General features: G+C 46.4%; 1 protein-coding gene across 4 annotated transcripts in view; it reads left to right on the top strand.

The window, feature by feature from the left end:
• LOC137430100 (V-set and immunoglobulin domain-containing protein 10-like 2) overlaps positions 1-21810 on the top strand; it is a 199108-nt gene that overhangs the window by 139392 nt on the left and 37906 nt on the right. For 2 of the 4 annotated variants that reach the window (XM_078780092.1, XM_078780091.1), the window contains one exon: positions 19756-19848. The exons of the other annotated variants lie outside the window; for them this stretch is intronic. In XM_078780092.1, coding sequence (XP_078636218.1) covers positions 19756-19848 — 93 coding nt within the window. The remainder of the gene's footprint in view (positions 1-19755; positions 19849-21810) is intronic. 4 annotated transcript variants of the gene reach the window in all.

Here is a 21810-nt window from a genome sequence, read left to right as displayed (position 1 = left end):
CAGAAGACCTGCCTGAGTTCGAAGACTGGTGTCACCAGAGAGGAGAAGACATTCCCAACTTTCAGTACTGGGCAACTGTGATGGAACTAGAGATGTTGGTACTGGTCTACGTGCATTCTCTGCGGCAGGCTTCATTCACGATGTACCTTGATGCCCTGACGGAACTGGTCCCATGGTTCCATGCCTTAGACCACACACACTATGCCAGGTGGGTCCCTGTTCACCTGAGGGACATGGTTGCACTCCCAATGAAGCACCCAGATGTAGCCAGAGAATTCAGGGCTGGCAACTTCACTGTACAGAAGACGAAGAAGGTGTTCTCTTCGATCCCAATCGAATCGAAATCTTGCAAAAATCAAATCTCTGAATCTGAGATGGCCCAATATCCAGAACTTTTCATAATATGATAGTCTACTAGTGTGCCAAATTTGGTGTTTCCTCACAAAATGCACAATTGTGATGCTAAGTTGCCCCACTAATAATAATGAAATAACTACAGAGAGGTCCTATGGTGCTCTACGTGTTGTACATGGACTAACTCGGGTGCGATCTTTAATAAAGCCAATTAATGGGGATATTTACAGGGGATCATTTATAAGGGAACATTTACTAAAATTTACAAAGTGAAGGTTCTAAAAACCGTAACAATATATATACAGACTTGGCATTTAATATGGAATATTTTTTTTGTGGGGGTGAACTTACTTTTCAAGATGACTTAGAACCAAAAGTTCATTGGAATTATGTTGAAATTATTCTAGATTTTGTTAATGTGACCTTTAAAAGAAACAAAAACCACATTTGACATTTCGAAGCAAATAAATTGATCCTTGAAAGTGATGTAAACTGATATCGAACTCAATTCACGGACAGTACTGTGTTAAACTTCTGTACGTTTTCCAGAAGTATCTCTTTATTTTGCACATTAGCCCAAAATTTTTTCAACAAAAACAAAAGCTAAATTATGACTGGGATTACGGACAGTAAAATTACAGTTCAGTACTTCGTGTAACCCCCACGAGCATTCAGGAGAGCACGTACATGTCGAGGCATGCTGTTCACGAGATTTGCCAAGGTTTGGACAGGAATCACTTGCCATGCAGTGACAATAGCCTGCTGCAATTCACGCACAGAGGCAGGCTGCTGGTCCAAGTTGTCGATTTGACAAGTTAATTCTGCCCACAAGTTCTCTATTGGATTTATATCCGGGGACATGGCAGGCCACTCCATATGCTCTACACCACGGTCAGCAAGAAAGTGTTGGATCATGCGAGCACGATGAGGCCGTGCATTGTCATCTTGGAAGACAAAGCTTCCTCGAAAGGCTGCACGAGCAAATGGAAGCAATGTTTCTTCCAGAATGGCCCTGTACTTGAACTGGTTCAGGTTTCCATTCAGAACAACCAGGTCAGTTTTGCCCCCTGCATGAAAAGCAGCCCAAACGGTCACCCCACCACCTCCAACTTGGACTCTTGGCACTATACAATCTTTGTTGTAGGCTTCATGCACTTGTCTGCGCATTCGGACGCGGCCATCTTGACGATAGACCAGAAAACTAGACTCGTCACTGAAGATCACGTGATTCCAGTGTCCTGGCTGCCATTGACGGTGCTCTCTGGCCCACTGCAATCGGCGCTGGCGGCGCTGGCGGTGTTGTCTGGTCAGGCTTGGCTTTCTCATGGGACGCCTGGCACGATAGCCTGCTTGAACCAGTCGTTGGTTGACTAGCCTTCTGGATACAGGCACATTTGTCAGTTGCTGCCACTCAGCCCTAAGCCGATTAGCTGACTTGGTACGGCCATTGCAGACTAACCGGTGCAGCTGGCGATCATCCCTCCTTGTGGTTCTGCGGGGACGTCCTGGCCTCGGTATTGGAGTAGGGACACCCCTCTGAGCATTTTGTTTCAGGATCTTTGACACCTGACCTTGAGTGATGCCATACTGCTGAGCAATAGCACGCTGTTTCATGCCAGAATTTCGTAAAGCCACCACTCCATGACAAACAGCATTGTTGAGTTGACGGACCATCTCCAGAGGAAGCGGCAATAACTTTTGAAGACGTGCAGCATTTGTTTTCCACTAATACAGAACGCAACAACCCTTGTATACCCGACTGTGAAGCCAATCATCAAATGCACCTGTCCGTACATTTTGCCACGCCACCTGTGATATAATCCTGTTGTTGACTTCTTGCTGTGACAGACAATCAGTGACATGGTTCTTTTAACAAATAAATCACCAAAGTGTAAAACAAAACCCACAAGATTGATATCCTGGGTTAAGAAAGTAAACCCAAGTCAAGAAAAAAATATATTCAATATTAAATGCCAAGTCTGTGTGTGTATATATATATATATATATATATATATATATATATATATATATATATATAGATATATATATATTGTTACGGATCTCCGATGTCGGCTCTCCGCTTATCAAGAGGGGGTTAATCCCCCTGTCTTTTATCTGGCCGACGCGACCCTGGGGGTTATAACGTCTTTCGCGGGCAGCGTTAGGAAGGGTTTGTTAGGCCTAGGGATTCGCTACTACCTAAGTACTAACGCTGACCGGAAACGAGGGAATAACTCCCGCTCAAATCATGGATATTGATGGAAACGCCAAGCGGATAGCAATCCGCGATCCGAGCTGTTAACAGGTGACTAGACCCGATTTGAAGCAGTTGCGATCGTGCCACGCTTACCCAATTAGAGAAAAGACGAGGACGATCGGATAAGATGAAACCAGGAAAATAGGAAGAACAGATGGGTTTATTAATTATGTACAAAGAAGAAGAGGAAACAAAAGGAATGTACAAGAAAGAAAGAGGAAGGAAAAGTACACAGGGCAGTCTTAATTACAGTCTTAACTTATTCCCTGGACAAACGGGCCCGTCTTACATACAGACACTCACACAGGATTGCAGATTGTAGGGTGAAAGGTCCGGCGATGGGGTCCAGGCTCCACTCCGGCTCCGGTCCAGCAGACGAAACCCGGCAGGCAGCTATTCGTGTAGCGTAACGCGAGCGGACAATCATAATGACGGGGGGAAAGCTGGTATACTCGCGTACGTAATATGCGCACGACTCGTGCCAAACGCCCCCTCCCCAATGTCCTGCACGCGGCAGTTCGTGGCAATCCTCTGTAATCACGACAGTCCTTTTTAATACCATCAGCTCTTTCCACAATGATCAATCTTTTATCACGCTGCAAATTGTGCCAGTCCTCCGGTAATCAGCGCCAGCGAGTTCCTTCTGCACAGTCCTTTCGTAATCGCATCAGTCCTTATGCAAAGCGCAAATTGTCCGAGTCCTCCCCGCACAGTCCTTTCAAGCCCTTCAAATCGCAGCAGTCCTTTCGAGGGCTTTGTGCACTGGCTTTTATAGGTTAAGCCAGCGAACGCTCTGCGAGCCCCAACCATGCCCTGTCAGGCGATGTCACTCCAGCCCTGGTTGGCTGGTTATCGCTTACCGGACCCGCCCTGACGGCTGGGTGACGTGGCCACACCTCCTCCCTGGTGCTCCGCCCCCTTTTTCCGGGCTTCACCTCATGGCTTATGGCGGCATTGAGTGAGCTCACGGGCAGCGAAGGCTGCGGCCAAGGAGCATACCAAATTGGGAGGGGCCATGGGGCACAGACTGGGGAGCGTGCTTAATGGCGTCGCTTGGAGGGGAGGCTGGCAAAATGAACGGATGGGGCCTACTCTTATTTGATTGACGCAATGCAGATTCAACTATTGGAAAATGGCCTTATCTAACACATACTAAGAAATAACTGATGTCCTATGGTGACCTACGTGTTGCTTGTGGCCTATCTATGGGGTGCTACCTATAACCTTTAATGATGTGATATTTACAACAAGTGTGGGTTCTCAAAACCGCAACAATATATACACACACACACAGAGTGGTCCAAAAACCCTGGGCACATTTTTAAGAACGATACCTGCAACAAACAACTTAGTTTATTATTGTTCTTTGGTGCAAAACAAAACATGATTACTCATTAAACACTCTAATCAGTCTAATATACATGAAACAGAGCAGTTCAAATGTTCAAACGGCACTCTGACACACTCTGACACACAGTTCTGCATGTTTAAGTCGTTAGGCAGCAGTCTTACGATATATATATATATATTGTTGCGGAACCCAACGTCGGCCTATGGTTCCCCTTTGAGGGGGGATTAGACCTCTTGTTTATTGCTGACCGACGTGATCCCTGACGCCGTACCGCGGCCTCCGGAAAGGCCGGTGCACAGCCCCGTTCGTACCGCGGACAGATGTTAATTGATTGCCGAGCGGTGTTTAGCAACCGCGGCACGAACTATTACCAAGACTAACCCGATTCATAAACGTTGGCCAAATCGTGCCACAGGTGCCCAATGGAGAAATCACAAAGACGACACGGTTGTGAAGAAGAGGAAGACGAAGGCAAAAAGTTTGAAAATGCTACTATATTTATTCCTACTATTTACAGGACCAAAATAACCAAGGAAGAAGGAAAGATAATAAAATAAAGACAGAAGGAATCAAGGAGACACAGTGCAACGCTAGCTTACCTACAGTCTTAATTATACCCAGGACGAGACACACAAAACGGACGACAATCAAACTCACATGAATGGGGAAATGAAGGCAGGAACGATTCGGTGGAAGGAGAGGAAGGTCCAACGGGAACCGGAGCTGGAGCTTGAACCCACACGGGACGTCGGGCGGGACCTCGACGGCCAGCGATGCCACCGCAATCCGGCTCCCGCGTCGCAGCGGGTCGAAACTGCGTGGTCTCAAAGCTGGTGGTGGTGGACTCCAAGCTGGTGGTGGTGGACTCAACTGATGGTGGTGGACTCAACTGATGGTGGTGGACTCTCTCTCTCTCACCTCTTGCGTGGCACGTATATCGTCTCTTCTCTTGCGCGTCTCTTATATCGTCTCCTCTCTTGCGCGTCTCTTATATCGTCTCCTCTCTTGCGCGTCTCTTATATCGTCTCCTCTCTTGCGCGTCTCTTATATCGTCTCCTCTCTTGCGCGTCTCTTATATCGTCTCCTCTCTTGCGCATCTCTAATCTCGTCTCCTCTCTTGCGCGTCTCTTATCTCGTCTCCTCTCTTGCGCGTCTCTCATATCGCCCCCTCTCTTGCGCGTCTCTCATATCGTCTCCTCTCTTGCGCGTCTCTCATCTCGTCTCCTCTCTTGCGCGTCACTTATATCGTCTCCTCTCTTGCGCGTCTCTCATATCGTCTCCTCTCTTGCGCGTCTCTCATATCGTCTCCTCTCTTGCGCGTCTCTTATATCGTCTCCTCTCTTGCGCATCTCTCATATCGTCTCCTCTCTTGCGCGTCTCTCATCTGGTGGCGTCGTCGTGGTGCGGGTTATATATGCCACGCCCTTTAACCTTCGCGAACCTACTCGACGGTTCTCTCCACGTCCTCTCAAAGCCAAACCCCTCGTTCTGGGTTGGTCGGCAAGGGCTGGCTCACTCCTCCCCTCTATGACGAGGTGGAGACACGCCTTTCTTCTCCGAGCCGACCGCGTGCTCAATGGAGGCAAATGCAGTTGGTAATAAATGCAGTTGGCAATAAAGGCTTTGGGGGAATTTGAAAAAAGGGGATCTATCTATTTGAATTCGGTGCAATGGAGTATTAATTAATGGAAGACAAAGCCTTAACCTAATACACAGAATAAGGAAATAACTACCAACAAGGAGGAAATCGATGATTGGCTAACGTGATTGTATATGACCTAACGAAGGGACGCCCTTTGACCTTTATACACAACAACTGGAGGAAGGAGGGTGATATTTTTTACAACAATAAAAAAACACAATTCTCATTTCCACAACACTGCACCCTCCTCCTCTTTGGCACGTCCCGGGCCTATTACTTTTACTTTTAGTGTGGCACGTAGGTGTAGTTCCCTCTACATTTAACCTGACCCTGAGTGTGACAGTTTTAAAACATAAATAACTATGTCCCGCTGCTCCATTTCACCCTGCCTAACAGCCTCATGCCCACAACTAACCGAATTGCGGAATTGTCTTCAAACTACAACATGAACGATGGGGGCGCAATATTTACAGTTACTCTATTTTATTTACAAAACTAACCCAGGACCTGTGATTGTTCTTTTGGGGGGGGAGACAGTCTGCCCTGCATCGACACACCAGAAAGCACCAAGAATGCACCAAAACACCATCAAGCACCACAAAGCACCCTTTCGTGCACAGTCATCACAGTTCATGAATAAAAAATAAAAACAAACCCTGGTGGTGTCTTCCTCTTCGGCTCCCTCTGCTGGCTATTGCTCTCTTCCTGATGTTGTCTTTCTTCTTTGCTGGCGGCCTATTTGGACTAATAAAAAGGCACACAATGCGTCCATCTTTTATTTATTTATGGCCCACAGGGCCAACTATGTGTGGTTCACCTGTGGCATAGGTGCCCTGTGACCAAGGTCCGCCAGCAAGATCTCGGGCTTTCATGGCCGGTTCCAGCAGAGGGGCCATGCCCCAACCCATGGGGTCCATCAGTGGTGCTCAGCCACAGACATGTGGTCCATAAGGTGGTGCATCGATGCAGACAGCTGGTTCCGGGAGTTTCGGGCGCACAATGGCGGACTCCTGCACGCTCCCCTCGGCGCCCAGTGGCGCACAGTCCTCGTGTGGGAGACAAGGGGGGGGGAAAGGACAGGTGAGCGAGGGGTAAGATCACAAGGGTACACATCAAACAAGGCAATGCAAGGCGAGGTGCGTTTGGAGACGGAGCGGAGAAAAGCTCGTCTCTAACGTATGTCACCCCCCCTGTCACCTACTCTACCCTTGCCCTTACCCCATATTTACAACAATCTACACATTTACAAATTCGTCACTAATGTCTCGTCTTCCCCATATTTCCCCAATACCAAATTCGTCCCCACAATCCCTCTAACCAAAATTTGCCATCACCAATTCATCATCAATCCTCATAAGGAGGGAGAGATGGAACAACAAAGTGCAATGTCACACCCACATCATGATGCATCTCACATTCCAAACATTTGCACAATAAAAATAAAAACATGGCATGGTGCGGAGTTTTGTCACCTCAGGTGAGTGGATGTAGATGGTGCGAGGAGATTCTTAATCCTAACTATCCTCTAAATGACTTTAATACACTTTACACTACCCGGGGTCTTTCCCTGCCAAACCATTGGCCATCTTACACTTTATGCGGTTTTAAGAACCAAATTCCCATTGACCAAACTGTGGTGCTTCATCAATTTGGGGTCTCACTCCCCCGATTCAACTCCCTGTGCCCTTGCACAATTTCAGGACTGGGTCGTGTGGCTCTCCCAGCAGGTCTACCCACCTGCACACCTCCACCACTGCAGTCGCCTCCGAGCTTACCTGCTCCTTGACCTAACCTATCTAACTGGGGAAGGCCCTCCTTGGCGCTTACCCCATTCAGGTTCTTAGAACCACATAGTTTAAAGAGGCCGATTGGCACGGTACGACCCCGGCTAGGTTAAAAGTAAATGTCAGTAGTGTAGTTAGGATGAGAAATCCCTTCGCACCATCCACAGCCAATCACCAAGGCTCTGTGAACCGTTTGAGTGGTAAAGACGCATCACGACGTAGTGTGACATTGTGTTTGTTCCATTCCTTCCTTCCTGGGAGGGATTGGGAGACGAATTTGGATTAGAGGGGGATATGGGAGACAAGAGGTAGAGACGGATTGTAAATACAAGGGGGGCTATGGTAGTGTAAGCCGACGGTGGGGGGTACGGACGGCTAGGGACGAGCCTGCTCTGCTCGCTCTTCCGCGCCCCTCGCACCGCATTACCATGTGTTTCTGTGTGCCATTGCGTCTTTTCCGCTTGCTTGTTGTGCCTTGTCTCTCCCCCCACCCCAGGACCATTTTGGAGGTGGAACTGTGCAGCACCATCGACCTGTGCAGCATCCCTTCTGCACCTTGCTACATCTGTGCAGCCGAACTGTGCAGCACTTTTCTGCCAAACCCTTTGCTGCAAACTTGTTGCACCTGTGCAGCACTTTGCTGCCACAAACATCCTTTGCTGCACCTTGTTACACTTATGGACCACAAGCTTTGTGGCTTTGCACTTCTGCTGTGCAGCATTTTGCTGCAAAACCATCTTGCGCCTTCGGACCACTTGTTTGAGTGGCATTAATGCCAAGCAGTCGGACCACATGAGGTTGGCTCTGCCTGGCAAAGAAATAAAATAAAAGCATTTTTGTGCATTTTATCATGGTGTGCTAGGCATGAGAAGATTAGTCCATGGGCCAGGCCAGATATCGGTACCACCTGGGGTGACCAAACCTAAGTGGTACTAAAATGTTTATTGGGTCAATATAAGTACATTAAGATGTGATAGCCTTTCCACACTGGCAGCTTTGTCAGTTTTTTGTAAAAACCTCAAATTCACCCAATAGCGGCATTGCGTAATTCATTTAAATCTTGCGGTATGCAAAGATCACATCTAATTTCAGTCAATACAGAACTAAAACCATGTGAGAAATGCTACTATATTGTAATTATTAAACATCAGAGCAAAATAAATGCATTTCCTATTTGTCTGTACTTTCTTATTGGATAATTGTGTACTCACGTTCAGCTTTTTTTCTAGGAAGAGTTAATTGCAGATAGATGTAAGCTTTTTTTTCAGCTCCTTTGATGGAACTGGTGAGATATCTGGCTATGTAAGTTATCCTTTGCAGTTCTAATTAAGGTTAATTAAGTTTGATTAGTTAAGATCAGTTAACTATGGTAATATCCTTTCCTTTTCTAGGATTAACTTACCAGTGAGGTCAAGATGTGGCAGATCTTAGATAAGATTTTGTTTTGCTTTCAATGGTACTGTCAGAACAAAGAATGCATTGGATTGCTGGAACACGGATTGCTGCTTGTACATTGCAGGTGTCTACTGTAGTGTGCTGACGTCCTGAGGTGTACATGATGGATCCACCAAGTAGAGATGAAGGTGCCACCCTGCCAAGGAAGCGAGCACGCACTGACTGTATCATTCATTGCTCTAATGAAGACTCCGACTCCCTGGTGTCACCACAAGATCTGGACTCATGGAACACTTTGCTCAGGGCTGCAGAGATCAGACAGCATGCTCCACTTCTGGATATAGCCAAAGGCATTGAAGAAGGACAAATACCACAATTGCAGTATCATCGCAAATGCCGTAGCATTTTCACCATGAAGAAGTCTCTTGACTCTCTCCTTTCCAAAGACCCCAAAGATGAACCTGGAGAGGTCAGTTCAAGAAGATCAGCTAGGGATGCGCCAGGTACATCAAGAGTGTATGATAAAATCTGCATTTACTGCAACAAGTCGAGCAGATATCTAAAAGGACACAATACAAGGGAACCCCTCATCCAGTGTGTTGAGTTATGTGCAGATGCCAGGGTTCGCAACGCAGCAACCAAAAAACTGGATCCAAGAATCCTTGCCTTACTGAGCAGAGACCTTGTTGCTGCAGAGGGACATTACCACAAGTCCTGCTACAAACTGTACACAAAAGACGAGTCTTCTGCCAGCTCTGGTGCAGGTGAGGAGAATGAACAAAGAGAGAATGCAGAGTATGAGGAAGCAGTGAGACAAGCCTACGAGGAACTCTTCTTGTATATCAGGAATGAATTCTTTCCCAATCCCGAAATACTGCCTATGACAGACCTCACAGGTAGGCTAGAGAGATCCATGAACGCACATGGCATCACTCAAATGAAACCCTCAACGAAGAAACATGTTCGTCATAAGCTGGAAAGTGAGCTGGGAGGATCACTCCACTTTGTCTCTGATGAGAAAGGAAAGATTCTCCTCTATCCAGACAGCCTTTCCATGGATGATCTTGCCAAACAAGCCCACAACATGAAGAAGGATCTGCAAGAAGCAAGGACTGCCAGCTCTGGGGATGTCTTAACCAAAGCAGCAATGCAGCCGAGGAACCAGATCAAGAAGCAAGACGTCAGTCAAGCATGGCCACCCAATACAGAGCAGAGTGTCATTCCCGAATTGGTCAAGGAATTCCTGTATACCCTGCTGACTGGAGAGTGTGACTGTGCAAATCTCTCCAAGAGAGTCCAACGTCTTGCCACTTCTTTTGGCAGTGATTTGGTCTTTGCTGTCACCCGTGGCAAGACAAAGCCACCCAAGCACATACTTCTCCAATTTGCTGTGAAGTCTTTGACAGGAAACACAGAAATGATATGAACTCTGAATCGCCTTGGCCACTGTGTTTCTTACTCACAGGTTGAGGAGATTAACACAGCACTTTGTATCCAGAAGTTGGAACTCTCAAAGGATGACATCCCACTGCCAGGAAACATCTACCCAGGTGTGTTCACAACCCTGGCCTGGGACAACAGTGACAGTCTTGAAGAGACACTGAGTGGAGCAGGTACTTCTCACAGAGTCAACGGCATTGCTGTCCAGCCCAAAGTGGCAGGCCCCATGCCACAGAATGTCCTGCCTGCAGTTACAAAGTCCAAGAAAAGAAGCATCAGGTCTACCCCATTAATGCTGCCAACCTACAATGTTGGGAAGCGAGCTGGGCCACCAAAGATTGAGACTGCAGATGCCGACACTACCAGAGAGGTCCAAGACGCAAAGACCAAGAACCATGTCTGGCTCCTGACTCGGATGTCAGACTCTGAGAACCAGAGCATCAGTAGTTGGACTGGGTTCAACATCAAGATCCGCAGTGACACCACAGTGATCAAGGACACTGTGAGCTACCTGCCCACTATCAGCGCTCCTGCAACAGAAATGTCCACTGTGAATGAAGTGTTGGAGCAAACACTTGGCATCATGCAGTCCTTACAGCTCAACAAGGTCGTCTGTGTGTTTGACCAAGCACTCTATGCCAAGGTTGCAGAGATAGTGTGGAAACAAGACAAATTCAAGAACATCATCATCAGAATGGGGGCCTTCCACACAATCTGCAATCTCCTCTCCACCATAGGGAAGCGTTTTCAGGATGCAGGGCTCAGGGATCTGTGTGTTGAATCGGGTGTCATTGGACGTTCATGGGAAGTATCTGCAGAACTGTTCCAGAAGCTACAGGAGATCACCTGCCATATGTACATGCCTTCTAGCCGCACATCTGAAGTCAACAAGCTTCGATACCAACTGTTTTGTGCCAGACGTGGAGAAGTTGAGTCAAGTCAACTCCCTCCTTGTGAGGACTGTCTATTCATGCATGCTCGCCGTGCAAACTATCAAGCTGCCATCTGGAGGAGATGTCTGCAGAGCCAGCCCTATGTTCCAAGCCCAAAGGACTGTGGTTGGACAACTGATGAGGATGGGAAGCTGGCTGTTGAGTGGATGCATGGCTCGCCTGCACCAGATGCTGTGCTGTAGCTGCTCTCCTGTAAATGTGTGCGGTCATGCAAACTACCAGCATGTAACTGCCTCAGCAATGGCCTGAAGTGCACAGACATGTGCAAACTACAAACGTGCAGCAACCAAGCCAGTGAAGAAGAGCCAGAAGTGGAATTAACTGACTCTGATATGGATGACGGTGATGATGAATAACTTGGTGGCATAATTATGCACAAACAGAAACGTGAAACTGTACTTCATTTAATAATGTTAAGAGCCAATGAAAACGTGTCATGGATGCATGTTGATTCTACTGAATCAAAGACCTTGCTTAAAACAGGAAACCTAGAGTCTGATTTGTCACAGGGTGTGACTTGACAAAAACATAAATATTTTGTTCAACTTGCATAAATATTTTGTTAAGTTAAGTTCGAATTTTTTTGAAAACAACCCACTTCATCTACAAAATCTGCCTTTATGTACGAGAATGACTGCCTACATTCGTGATACTGGTAAGAAAGGATCCCTATGTGGTATTTTATGCTTGTCTGTGACTGAACTGATTCTTAACAGAAAGACTGTGGTGTGAGAATAAAGGATAGTGGTAAAGTGTGTGTTCGCGCCTTTCATCCATGGGGCATGTCCATTACAAGAAGCGATAAACAAGCTGTGAGTCTGCAAGGGCTATCATATCAAAATGCAAACTAGAGACATATAGCAAGTTAAAAACACCAAAGAGAATTAGTCACCCCGGGTGGTACCGATACTGGAAATTTGGGATCCTGGCCCATGGACTAATGTGTAAGTTTAGATAGCCCTGAAGATTAAAATGGCCTGTATGCCGGTCCGGGGGCTAGCCGGTTTGATATATGCACACAGAAGAAGCAAGAAGCAAGCAGCAAGTGTCATGATTTTGAGTGTGTTTTTGCTGTGTTTTCTCTCCCATCCAATCTTCTCTTCCAAAAACGACAGGTCCTGGGTCATAGAATTGTAAATAAGGTTAAGTTCTGTGCTTGTAAATATAAGAATGCTGCCCACCGGCTATGTGTTTAGTTTGAAATTCCGGAAATACTCGGTTAGTTGTGGGTGTGAATCTGATATGAAGCTGCTCAACGCAATAGGAGGGACATATCTAGTGTTTTAAAACTGTCGCATACATGGGTCAGAGTAAATTTTAGGGGGAACCACACCTATGTGTCACATGTAAAAGTAAAGTTAATTTTGCATGTCATTCTCTAACCGGTCGTTCCATTGGTGGTTTCGACTCGGGGACGAGTCTGACGAGGGAGGGGTGTAGTGTTGCGGTTTTGTAGTTTTATAATAAAGGTTAATTTCCCCTCCTAGTTAGTTACACTACAACATGTAGCCTCGTTTAAGCTCAGTTATTTCTTAGTGAATGTAAGCGTAGACCTTTCCTGTGTTTAGTTTTGCGTTGAGTAGGATAATGAGAATTAGGTCCCCTTATGATGCTTCGATGCTTTTGGTTTTGGTGCGAAATGCCACGAGGCAGGCCTGAACAAGTCGACCAAGGCCGAAGGAAGGCAGAGGAGGAGCCAACGGTAAGCGCAAGCCGCCAATCAGGGCTCGAGGGGAGTGACTTACCACTGCGGCAAAAGGCGGGGTTTGGAACATTCGATTCGGGCTAGGGCGGGGCGATATAACCCTGTGCCCAGAGCCCCCCACCTCAGTCGGTTCGGAGTGCTGAGTTATGAGCTGGAGTTATCAGTTGGCAGTTCAGGGTTTTTCAGTGAGTTACGAGAGGAGACGCGCGTATACGAACTTGCCCTGCTCCCCGCGCTCTGCGCAGTATTAATCGCGCTGTAAAAGACAGCCCGTGCCGGGCCACAGATGCGCGTATTTCCTTCTGCCTGCCTTTGCCGATATACGCGCCGCGAGGATTTTCCCGCCTGCCTGCCTTCGCCGCGATATGTGCTGTGGCCGCCAGAGGGCCACGCTGGGTGAGCTGTTCCTGGAGCGACAGAAGCAGGCGCGTTCGGCGCGCGAACATTCTTCCTCCATCTCCCTGTGTGTATAAGTGGGCCCATTGTCTGGGGAATAAGTAAGACTGTTTAAGTTCTGCCCTGTGTCCCTTCTTCTACCAAATCATTGTAAATAGTATAAATAAATCTGTTCTTCCTTCTGATTCGACCATCTTGCGTTTTCCATCATTGGCTTAGCATGGTACGAATTAGGTCGCTCTGATCGGGTTCTATAGGAAAGGTAACAGCACGGGTCACGTGGTACGCCGTCCGCTCGGGCGTACGCAATCACGCGTGGTTCGTGCGAGACTCGATCCCCGATGCCGCTGCGGCGTGGGTACTCAAGGTACGTGCGAAATTGTCCCGAGACCCTTTTCCACATCTGCCTGGAAGTGGCGACTCAGTCTCGCGGTTTTGAAGACCCAAGGAGAAAAAGGGGCTTAATCTCCCCTTTGTAAGGGAATGGGCTTCGAAAAACCGTAACAATTACAAGATCAGCTGTAATGAACCTGTAAGAAGTATTGGATAATGTGTGTGTGTGTGTGTGTGTGTGTGTGTGTGTGTGTGTGTGTGTGTGTGTGTGTGTGTGTGTGTGTGTGTGTGTGTGTAATTGGACATAAGAATCGGGGCATCGTTGGACGTAAGAATTGAATCGGAGCATCGTTGGACATAAGAATTGAAAATCTTAAGAGATAGAATTGTGAGAAGCAAAAAAAAAAAAAAACAAGGTGTGTGTGTGTGTGTGTGTGTGTGTGTGTGTGTGTGTGAGTGAGTGATCCACTCCCTGGTGCAGTGTGCGTGATGTGGGAGGGATGGGGGCGGGGAGGGAGAGGATTTGAGCTCTTGAAGTCACATTTTACATGAGATGTAATCACACATTTCAAACTGTATTTCCCATGTGCACACACATGCATTCACATGTTATCAGAAGTAAATACACTGTGTAGATTACATTATTTGTGGATCTGATAAATTGGCAGTAACTATTTTGTGAAACTGAATGTGCAGGTGCAGCATCTAACTCAATATGTCGAAATGTCACAGACGTCCATGCCCGCGGGATTACTACAGGTGACCCCACTAGTATATTGTTGTGGATATGAGGATTGTATTTTTTTGATTGTGTAATATTGCTTGAATATGGCCCCTCCTGCCTCCAGTGTTGTGTAAAGGTTAAAAGGGCGTCCCGGTAGTTAATTCCATAAAGCACACATTGAAGGGCACGATAAAACCCTTGTTCAGTAGCTTATATCTTTATTATGTGTTTTAGATTAAGGCTTTGTCTTCCATTAACATGACACTCCATTGCACCGAGTGAAAAAGATAGATTCCCTTCATTCCCATTCCCAAAAACCTCCATTTCCCCGTTCGTAATGGCCAAGCCTCAAATTGGCAATTACATCCCCTCCAATTGCCGCCATTGACCACGAGGCAGGGTTGGGGAAGAAAGGCGGGTCCCCACCTCGTCATAGAGGGGAGGAGTGAGTCAGCCCCACTCAACCAACCACGAACATGGGGTTGGACTTGGAGAGGGTGTGGAGAGAAACATCAAGGAGGTTCGCAAAGGTTGAGGGGCGGGGCCTATATAACCCGCCGCGGGACGTTCCCCAAGGAGAGTTGCAAAAAGGTCCAAGGCTGAGCTGAGCTGAGCTGCGTGGTGAGGTGCAAAGCAAAGAGCTGGGTCGTCAGAGGAGAAAAGAGTTGCAAAAAGGTCCAAGGCTGAGCTGAGCTGAGCTGCGTGGTGAGGTGCAAAGCAAAGAGCTGGGTCGTCAGAGGAGAAGAGAGTCGCAAAAAGGTCCAAGGCAGATGAGACAAGGAGATGAGAGATGAGCTATGACAAGAGCTGAGTTGTGAGGTCCAAAAGCAGAGATCATCCAGGGAAGCGCAAAAGCCTGCTATTCGTCACCTTGCTCACCAGCGGCAGCGTCCCCAGCAGCAACACTCGACAGCCGTTTGGGGCCTGGACGGCGGTTTTGAGCAGGGCCGCGAAGGGACGGCGGCTGCCGAACGCGCCGATCGTACTGCCAGCTCCGGACCTTCCTCTCCTTTCCAGCCATTCCTGCCTGCAAGTTCCCCATTTGCGTACGTGAGTTTGTTTTGTTTGTTCTGTCCTGGGTAGGTAATTAAGTCTGTATAAGCTAGTATTTTCCCTGTGTCTCTAAAAGCTTCTGTAAATTATTTTATTATCTTTCCTTCTCCTTGGTTACTTTGAGCCTGTAAATAGTAATAAATGGTAATCGTATTTCAAACCTTTCTTTTTGTCTGCTTCTTCTTCACATCCGTGTCATCTTTGTCTTTTCCCTGATTGAATAGCTGTGGCGCGATACGGCCAACGTCTGGGTGAATCGGGTTTAGTCGGGGAAAAACTGTTCGGCCGCAGCGCCTCCGCTCGGCAAACAACATCCTTAACCGCGGACCGTAACAATATATATTGTTGCGGATCTCCTCATCGGCCTTCCCCTTTATCAAGAGGGGGTTACTCCCCTTGTCTTTTACTGACCGATGGGATCCGGGGGCTATGTCGTCCTTCCCGGGCAGCATTAGGTAGGGTTTTTAGGACTAGGGATTCGCTATTACCTAAGTACTAACGCTGGCCAGAAACGAGGAAATAACTCCCGCCCGAATCACGGATGTTGATGTAATATGCCGAGCAGATAGCGATCCGCGATCCGAGCTGTCAACCAAAAACTAAACCAGATTCTAAGTGGTTGTAATCGTGCCGCGTTTACCCAATGGAGGAAATGACTAAAACGGTCGGACCAAGAGGAAAAGGAATAACACAAGAATTTATTAACAATTTGTACACTAAGAAGAAGAGGAAGAAAAGTAATGTACAGTGAAGAGGAAGAAGCAGATACACAGGGCAGCCTTATACAGTCTTATACTTATGCCCTGGACACGGGCCCGTTCGCACTCAGACTCACTCTCAGACTCACTCACACGGGGATGTAGATGGTCGGGTTGAGGGTCCAAAGATGGCGTCCACAGCTCGTCCGGTCCCCGACTCGTACCGTGCAGGTGATGGAAGACGGCAGGCAGCTCTCCGCGTGGCGTAGGCGCGAGGCGGACAATTATATATCGGGGGATCCGTAAGCGGTTAGCGGTTATGTTGGCTCACCGCCGCGTATGTGATAGGAATGCTGGCGCTTGATATTCGCTCACCGCAAGCCCAAGCCAAATTCCCAACCAGCGATCTCCAACAAGCCCTTCTTTACCGGGCACCTTTCTCCACGAGTCCTCACAATGCGCTCTCTCCAACAAAGTCCTTTAGCACGCTCGCTCCCTTCGAGTCCTGCCGCAATGAACCTTCCCCAACGAGTCCTTTAGCGTCAGACTTTCCAACGCAGTCCTTCAAACCTCTGCTCCTACTCGAGTCCTCAACACGTTTCTCCTCATAACTGAGGTGGGGGCCTCCCGCAACGGGTTTTATTGCCACGCCCAGCGAACCCTCTCAAATCTCTAGCCACACCCTGTCAGGCGATCTCACCCGAGCCCTGGTTGGTTGATGGGGTCTTACCGGCTCCGCCCTTGATGGCTGCTTGACGTGGCCACACCCCCACCCTTGTGCTCCGCCCCCTTTTCGGGCCTTACCTCGTGGCATTTGGGCTGGTTTGAGTGGAAGCCCAAGGGCAGCGAACGCTACCGGCCCAACGCGTAACAAACCGCGAGGGGCAATGGGGTGCAGACAGGATGGTGTGCAATGGAGTCGATTGGAGGGAGGGTGCAAAATGAACGGGGCCTACTCTTATTTATTTTACACAACGCAGATGCAACTATTGGAAATGGCCTTATCCTAAACACATACTATGAAATAACTAACGTTCTAAGATGACCTACGTGTTGCATGTTAGTGGGGCGGCTTAGCCCAAATATTCAAAAGAATTGTGCATTTTGTGAAACAAGCACCAAATTTGGCACAAATGTACATTAATATGTTGCGAACATTTTCAGATATTGGGCCACTTGAAATTCCGTAATTTTTTTTTTCAAATTTTTTCAAATTTCGTAATTTCAAATTTTTCGGGTGACACCGTCACAATTTCGGTCTTCGAGGCCGGCCGATAGGCAAAGTGTGACCGGAAGGGACGAGGTTCTCCTGACCACGTGGCCCTCGATCTGGGAAGCGAGAGGCGTTCCATTAGTGGACGCGCCCCTCACGCCCGACTTTTGGGCGGCCCCGGCAGGCCGTTTGTTTTGACGTTCCGTGACAGGCCCCGCACCCCCACCTCCGGGCCGACCGGAAGCTTGTGCTGAGTACATCATACCTGAACAACTCAGTGAGGCAGAACACAGCAGTGCACACCAGGGTGACCCCTTCAGTGCATAAACCAATTAACCTGTCCACTGCAGGGCATATAGAAATGAAGTTATTTTCTGCATATAATAATAATACAAGTTCAGTTCTATATAACAATTTCTGTTATCACCACTACCACTACAACTACCACTACTACAAGCTTTGTCTGGAATTTTGTGGACTAACAGACAAACAGACATACAGACAAGCTGGGATCAAAACATTACCTCCTTCCACCATTGAGTGTAGAGGTAAACATCATGGAAATTATATCATGCCCTAGATTTAATTCATGCTTACCCGTGTATTTGCTTCACTGGTTCACAAGGTCTTTTGCATACATGTAATTCAGACTCTCGTCTTCATTGCTGACCACACAATGTTCGCAACATATTAATGTACATTTGTGCCAAATTTGGTGCTTGTATCACAAAATGCACAATTCTTTTGAATATTTGGGCTAAGCCGCCCCACTATATCGGCCGGCCTCGAAGACCGAAATTGTGACGGTGTCACCCGAAAAATTTGAAATTACGAAATTAGAAAAAATTTGAAAAAAAAAATTACGGAATTTCAAGTGGCCCAATATCTGAAAATGTTCGCAACATATTAATGTACATTTGTGCCAAATTTGGTGCTTGTATCACAAAATGCACAACAGGTTTGCTATGCTGCTACACTATGTGGCTTAACTATGGGGTGCAACCTTTAACCTTTAATGATGTTACCTGTGTGGGTTCTCAAAACCGCAATATATATATATATATATATATATATATATATATATATATACATATATATATATATCCCCTTTTCGTTCTTATCTTGTTTCACAGCGAGTTCTCAGCAACAATCAGATGACGCGTTTCCTTATGGATGTGCTGATTACGCTGTTGTTCAAAGAAACAAAACAAGATTTTTTTCACACTTAGCCCCTCGCAGGAATTTGATGAAAAAAAAAAAAAAAAAAAATCTTCAATGCATTTCTACTTATTCACACATACATACGCATGCATATACTTACGCTAACATTCGGGGTCTGCTTAGCAGGCACGTCAGACATCGGCCATGATAAAGCTCATAGTGTTAAGTATGGAAAAGTTCTGAGGAGATTGTGGGTGGCTCAATAGCACAGTGGGCTGTTGACGCGTTATCAACGGAGGTCCATGGTTCGAGCCCTGCATTGAATCAGAATTTTTCCACACCTAGCCCCTTGCAGGAATTTGATTCCTGTTTCTAAAAAAATAAAATAGATATATATATATCCCCTTTTCGTTCTTATCTTGTTTCACAGCGAGTTCTCAGCAACAATCAGATGACACGTTTCCTTATGCATGTGCTGATTACGCTGTTGTTCAAAGAAACAAACAACTCTCTGGTGGTTATTTTTACCTTACATTTCTTCAGAAAACGTTACAAATTGGTTTCTCCTTTCTTTCAAAAAGAAAAAAATGTCGGACCCATCCGCTACATGCAAAACTATAGTTGTAGTATCTTCTCTAAAAATATTATTTAGGCTACATATGAGAGCCTACCTGATCTGTCCAGCTGATTGTCGAGGTGGGGATCACCTTGCATTGCTGCAGACCATGAAAAAGGGGGAAAAGACAAAAAAAACGAGATCGGTTAAAACTGGGAATTAATCCTCTCGTTCATCATAATAATACTGTAATAATAATAATCATCTTCAGACGGTGTATTTTTGAGCTGCTTCCCTCAATGGCAATGACTCTGGAAAACACTGTGTGTGTGTGTGTGTGTGTGTGTGTGTTCTATATAATTTTGTCTTTGCTAGGAAAAACCATTATCAAAGAAAGATATAGGGATGGTTTCAAATAATCATTTCTTATAATCTAACATCCTACATGCCTTTACGTTTATTAAAATGTTTTTATTACTTGTATAATATTGCTGTAAAAGTTTAAAATTGAAAAAATCTGGACAGACTAGTCGGTAGAGCCGACGTTTGGTGAGAATCCACTTGCCAACTCCTGCCGTGACCAAGGCGAGTGAATTCTCACCAAAACCTCAGCTCCACCTACTAGTACGTCCAGCTTTTTTAAATTATAAACTTTTACTGTTTTAATTCGACTGGATGAATAATAACTACCGGCATCGATTAATATAATATTGCTAATTATGCTTTTTTGAACTTCTCAGCAAAAGAAGATGAAAATGCTACAGATTCAGCTTATGAACTTGCTGGACCTGGAGCTGAGTACGCCCAGATTCGCAGATCAATTACAAAGGATGGTGGGTTCATGTTTTCAAACTTGAAATAAGAACTGACTTGAAGTCACTTGAAGTAATCATGCCAGATATATATATATATACAGTGGGGAGAACAAGTATTTGATACACTGCCGATTTTGCAGGTTTTCCCACTTACAAAGCACGTAAAGGTCTGTAATTTTTATCATAGGTACACTTCAACTGTGGAAGACGGAATCTAAAACAAAAATCCTGAAAATCACATTGTATGATTTTTAAGTAATTAATTTGCATTTTATTGCATGAAATAAGTATTTGATCACCTACCAACCAGTAAGAATTCCGGCTCTCACAGACCTGTTAGTTTTTTCTTTAAGAAGCCCTCCCATTCTCCACTCATTACCTGTATTAACTGCACCTGTTTGAACTCGTTATCTGCATAAAAGACGTCTCCAGACCGTCTCCGACCACAAAGACCGCAAAGACCGACCGCAAAGCCGTCTCCAGACCTGTCCACACTCAATCAGACTCCAACCTCTCCACAATGGGCAAGACCAGAGAGCTGTCTAAGGACATCAGGGACAAATTTGTAGACTTGCACAAGGCTGGGATGGGCTACAGGACAATAGGCAAGCAGCTTGGTGAGAAGGCAACAACTGTTGGCGCAATTATTAGAAAATGGAAGAAGTTCAAGATGACAGTCAATCTCCCTCGGTCTGGGGCTCCATGCAAGATCTCACCTCGTGGAGCCTCAATGATCATGAGAAAGGTGAGGGATCAGCCCAGAACTACACGGCAGGACCTGGTCAATGACCTGAAGAGAGCTGGGACCACAGTATCAAAGAAAACCATAAGTAACACACTACGCCGTCATGGATTAAAATCCTGCAGCGCACGCAAGGTCCCTCTGCTCAAGTCAGCGCATGTCCAGGCCCGTCTGAAGTTTGCCAATGACCATCTGGATGATCCAGAGGAGGAATGGGAGAAGGTCATGTGGTCTGATGAGACCAAAATAGAGCTTTTTGGTTTAAACTCCACTCGCCGTGTTTGGAGGAAGAAGAAGGATGAGTACAACCCCAAGAACACCATCCCAACCGTGAAGCATGGAGGTGGAAACATCATTCTTTGGGGATGCTTTTCTGCAAAGGGGACAGGACGACTGCACCGTATTGAGGGGAGGATGGATGGGGCCATGTATCGCGAGATCTTGGCCAACAATCTCCTTCCCTCAATAAGAGCATTGAAGATGGGGCGTGGCTGGGTCTTCCAGCATGACAACGACCCGAAACACACAGCCAGGGCAACTAAGGAGTGGCTCCGTACGAAGCATCTCAAGGTCCTGGAGTGGCCTAGCCAGTCTCCAGACCTGAACCCAATAGAAAATCTTTGGAGGGAGCTGAAAGTCTGTGTTGCGCAGCGACAGCCCCGAAACCTGAAGGATCTGGTGAAGATCTGTATGGAGGAGTGGGCCAAAATCCCTGCTGCAGTGTGTGCAAACCTGGTTAAGAACTACAGGAAACGTCTGATCTCTGTAATTGCAAACAAAGGTTTCTGTACCAAATATTAAGTTCTGTTTTTCTGATGTATCAAATACTTATTTCATGCAATAAAATGCAAATTAATTACTTAAAAATCATACAATGTGATTTTCAGGATTTTTGTTTTAGATTCCGTCTTCCACAGTTGAAGTGTACCTATGATAAAAAATTACAGACCTTGACGTGCTTTGTAAGTGGGAAAACCTGCAAAATCGGCAGTGTATCAAATACTTGTTCTCCCCACTGTATATATATATATATATTTATATATATTGTTGCGGTTGTTGCGGTTTTTGATATTGTTGCGGTATTGTTGCTCGCTGCGCTCGCCTCACCAAGCGTCGTTACTGAGGAACGGGCTTATTTTAGCTGAGGCTAATGACTGTACCTGAGTTGCTGTGTTGTCATGATTTACACCAATCATAATACAAACAATTATTTTGCACAAATGTATTTGTTGTGTTTG

The sequence above is a fragment of the Myxine glutinosa genome, chromosome 6 (genome assembly GCF_964187855.1).
Source record: "Myxine glutinosa chromosome 6, kmMyxGlut1.1, whole genome shotgun sequence".
NCBI lineage: Eukaryota > Metazoa > Chordata > Myxini > Myxiniformes > Myxinidae > Myxine > Myxine glutinosa.
The sequence above is the reverse complement of the archived record's forward strand: the minus strand, read 5'-3'. Positions and strand labels throughout refer to the sequence as shown.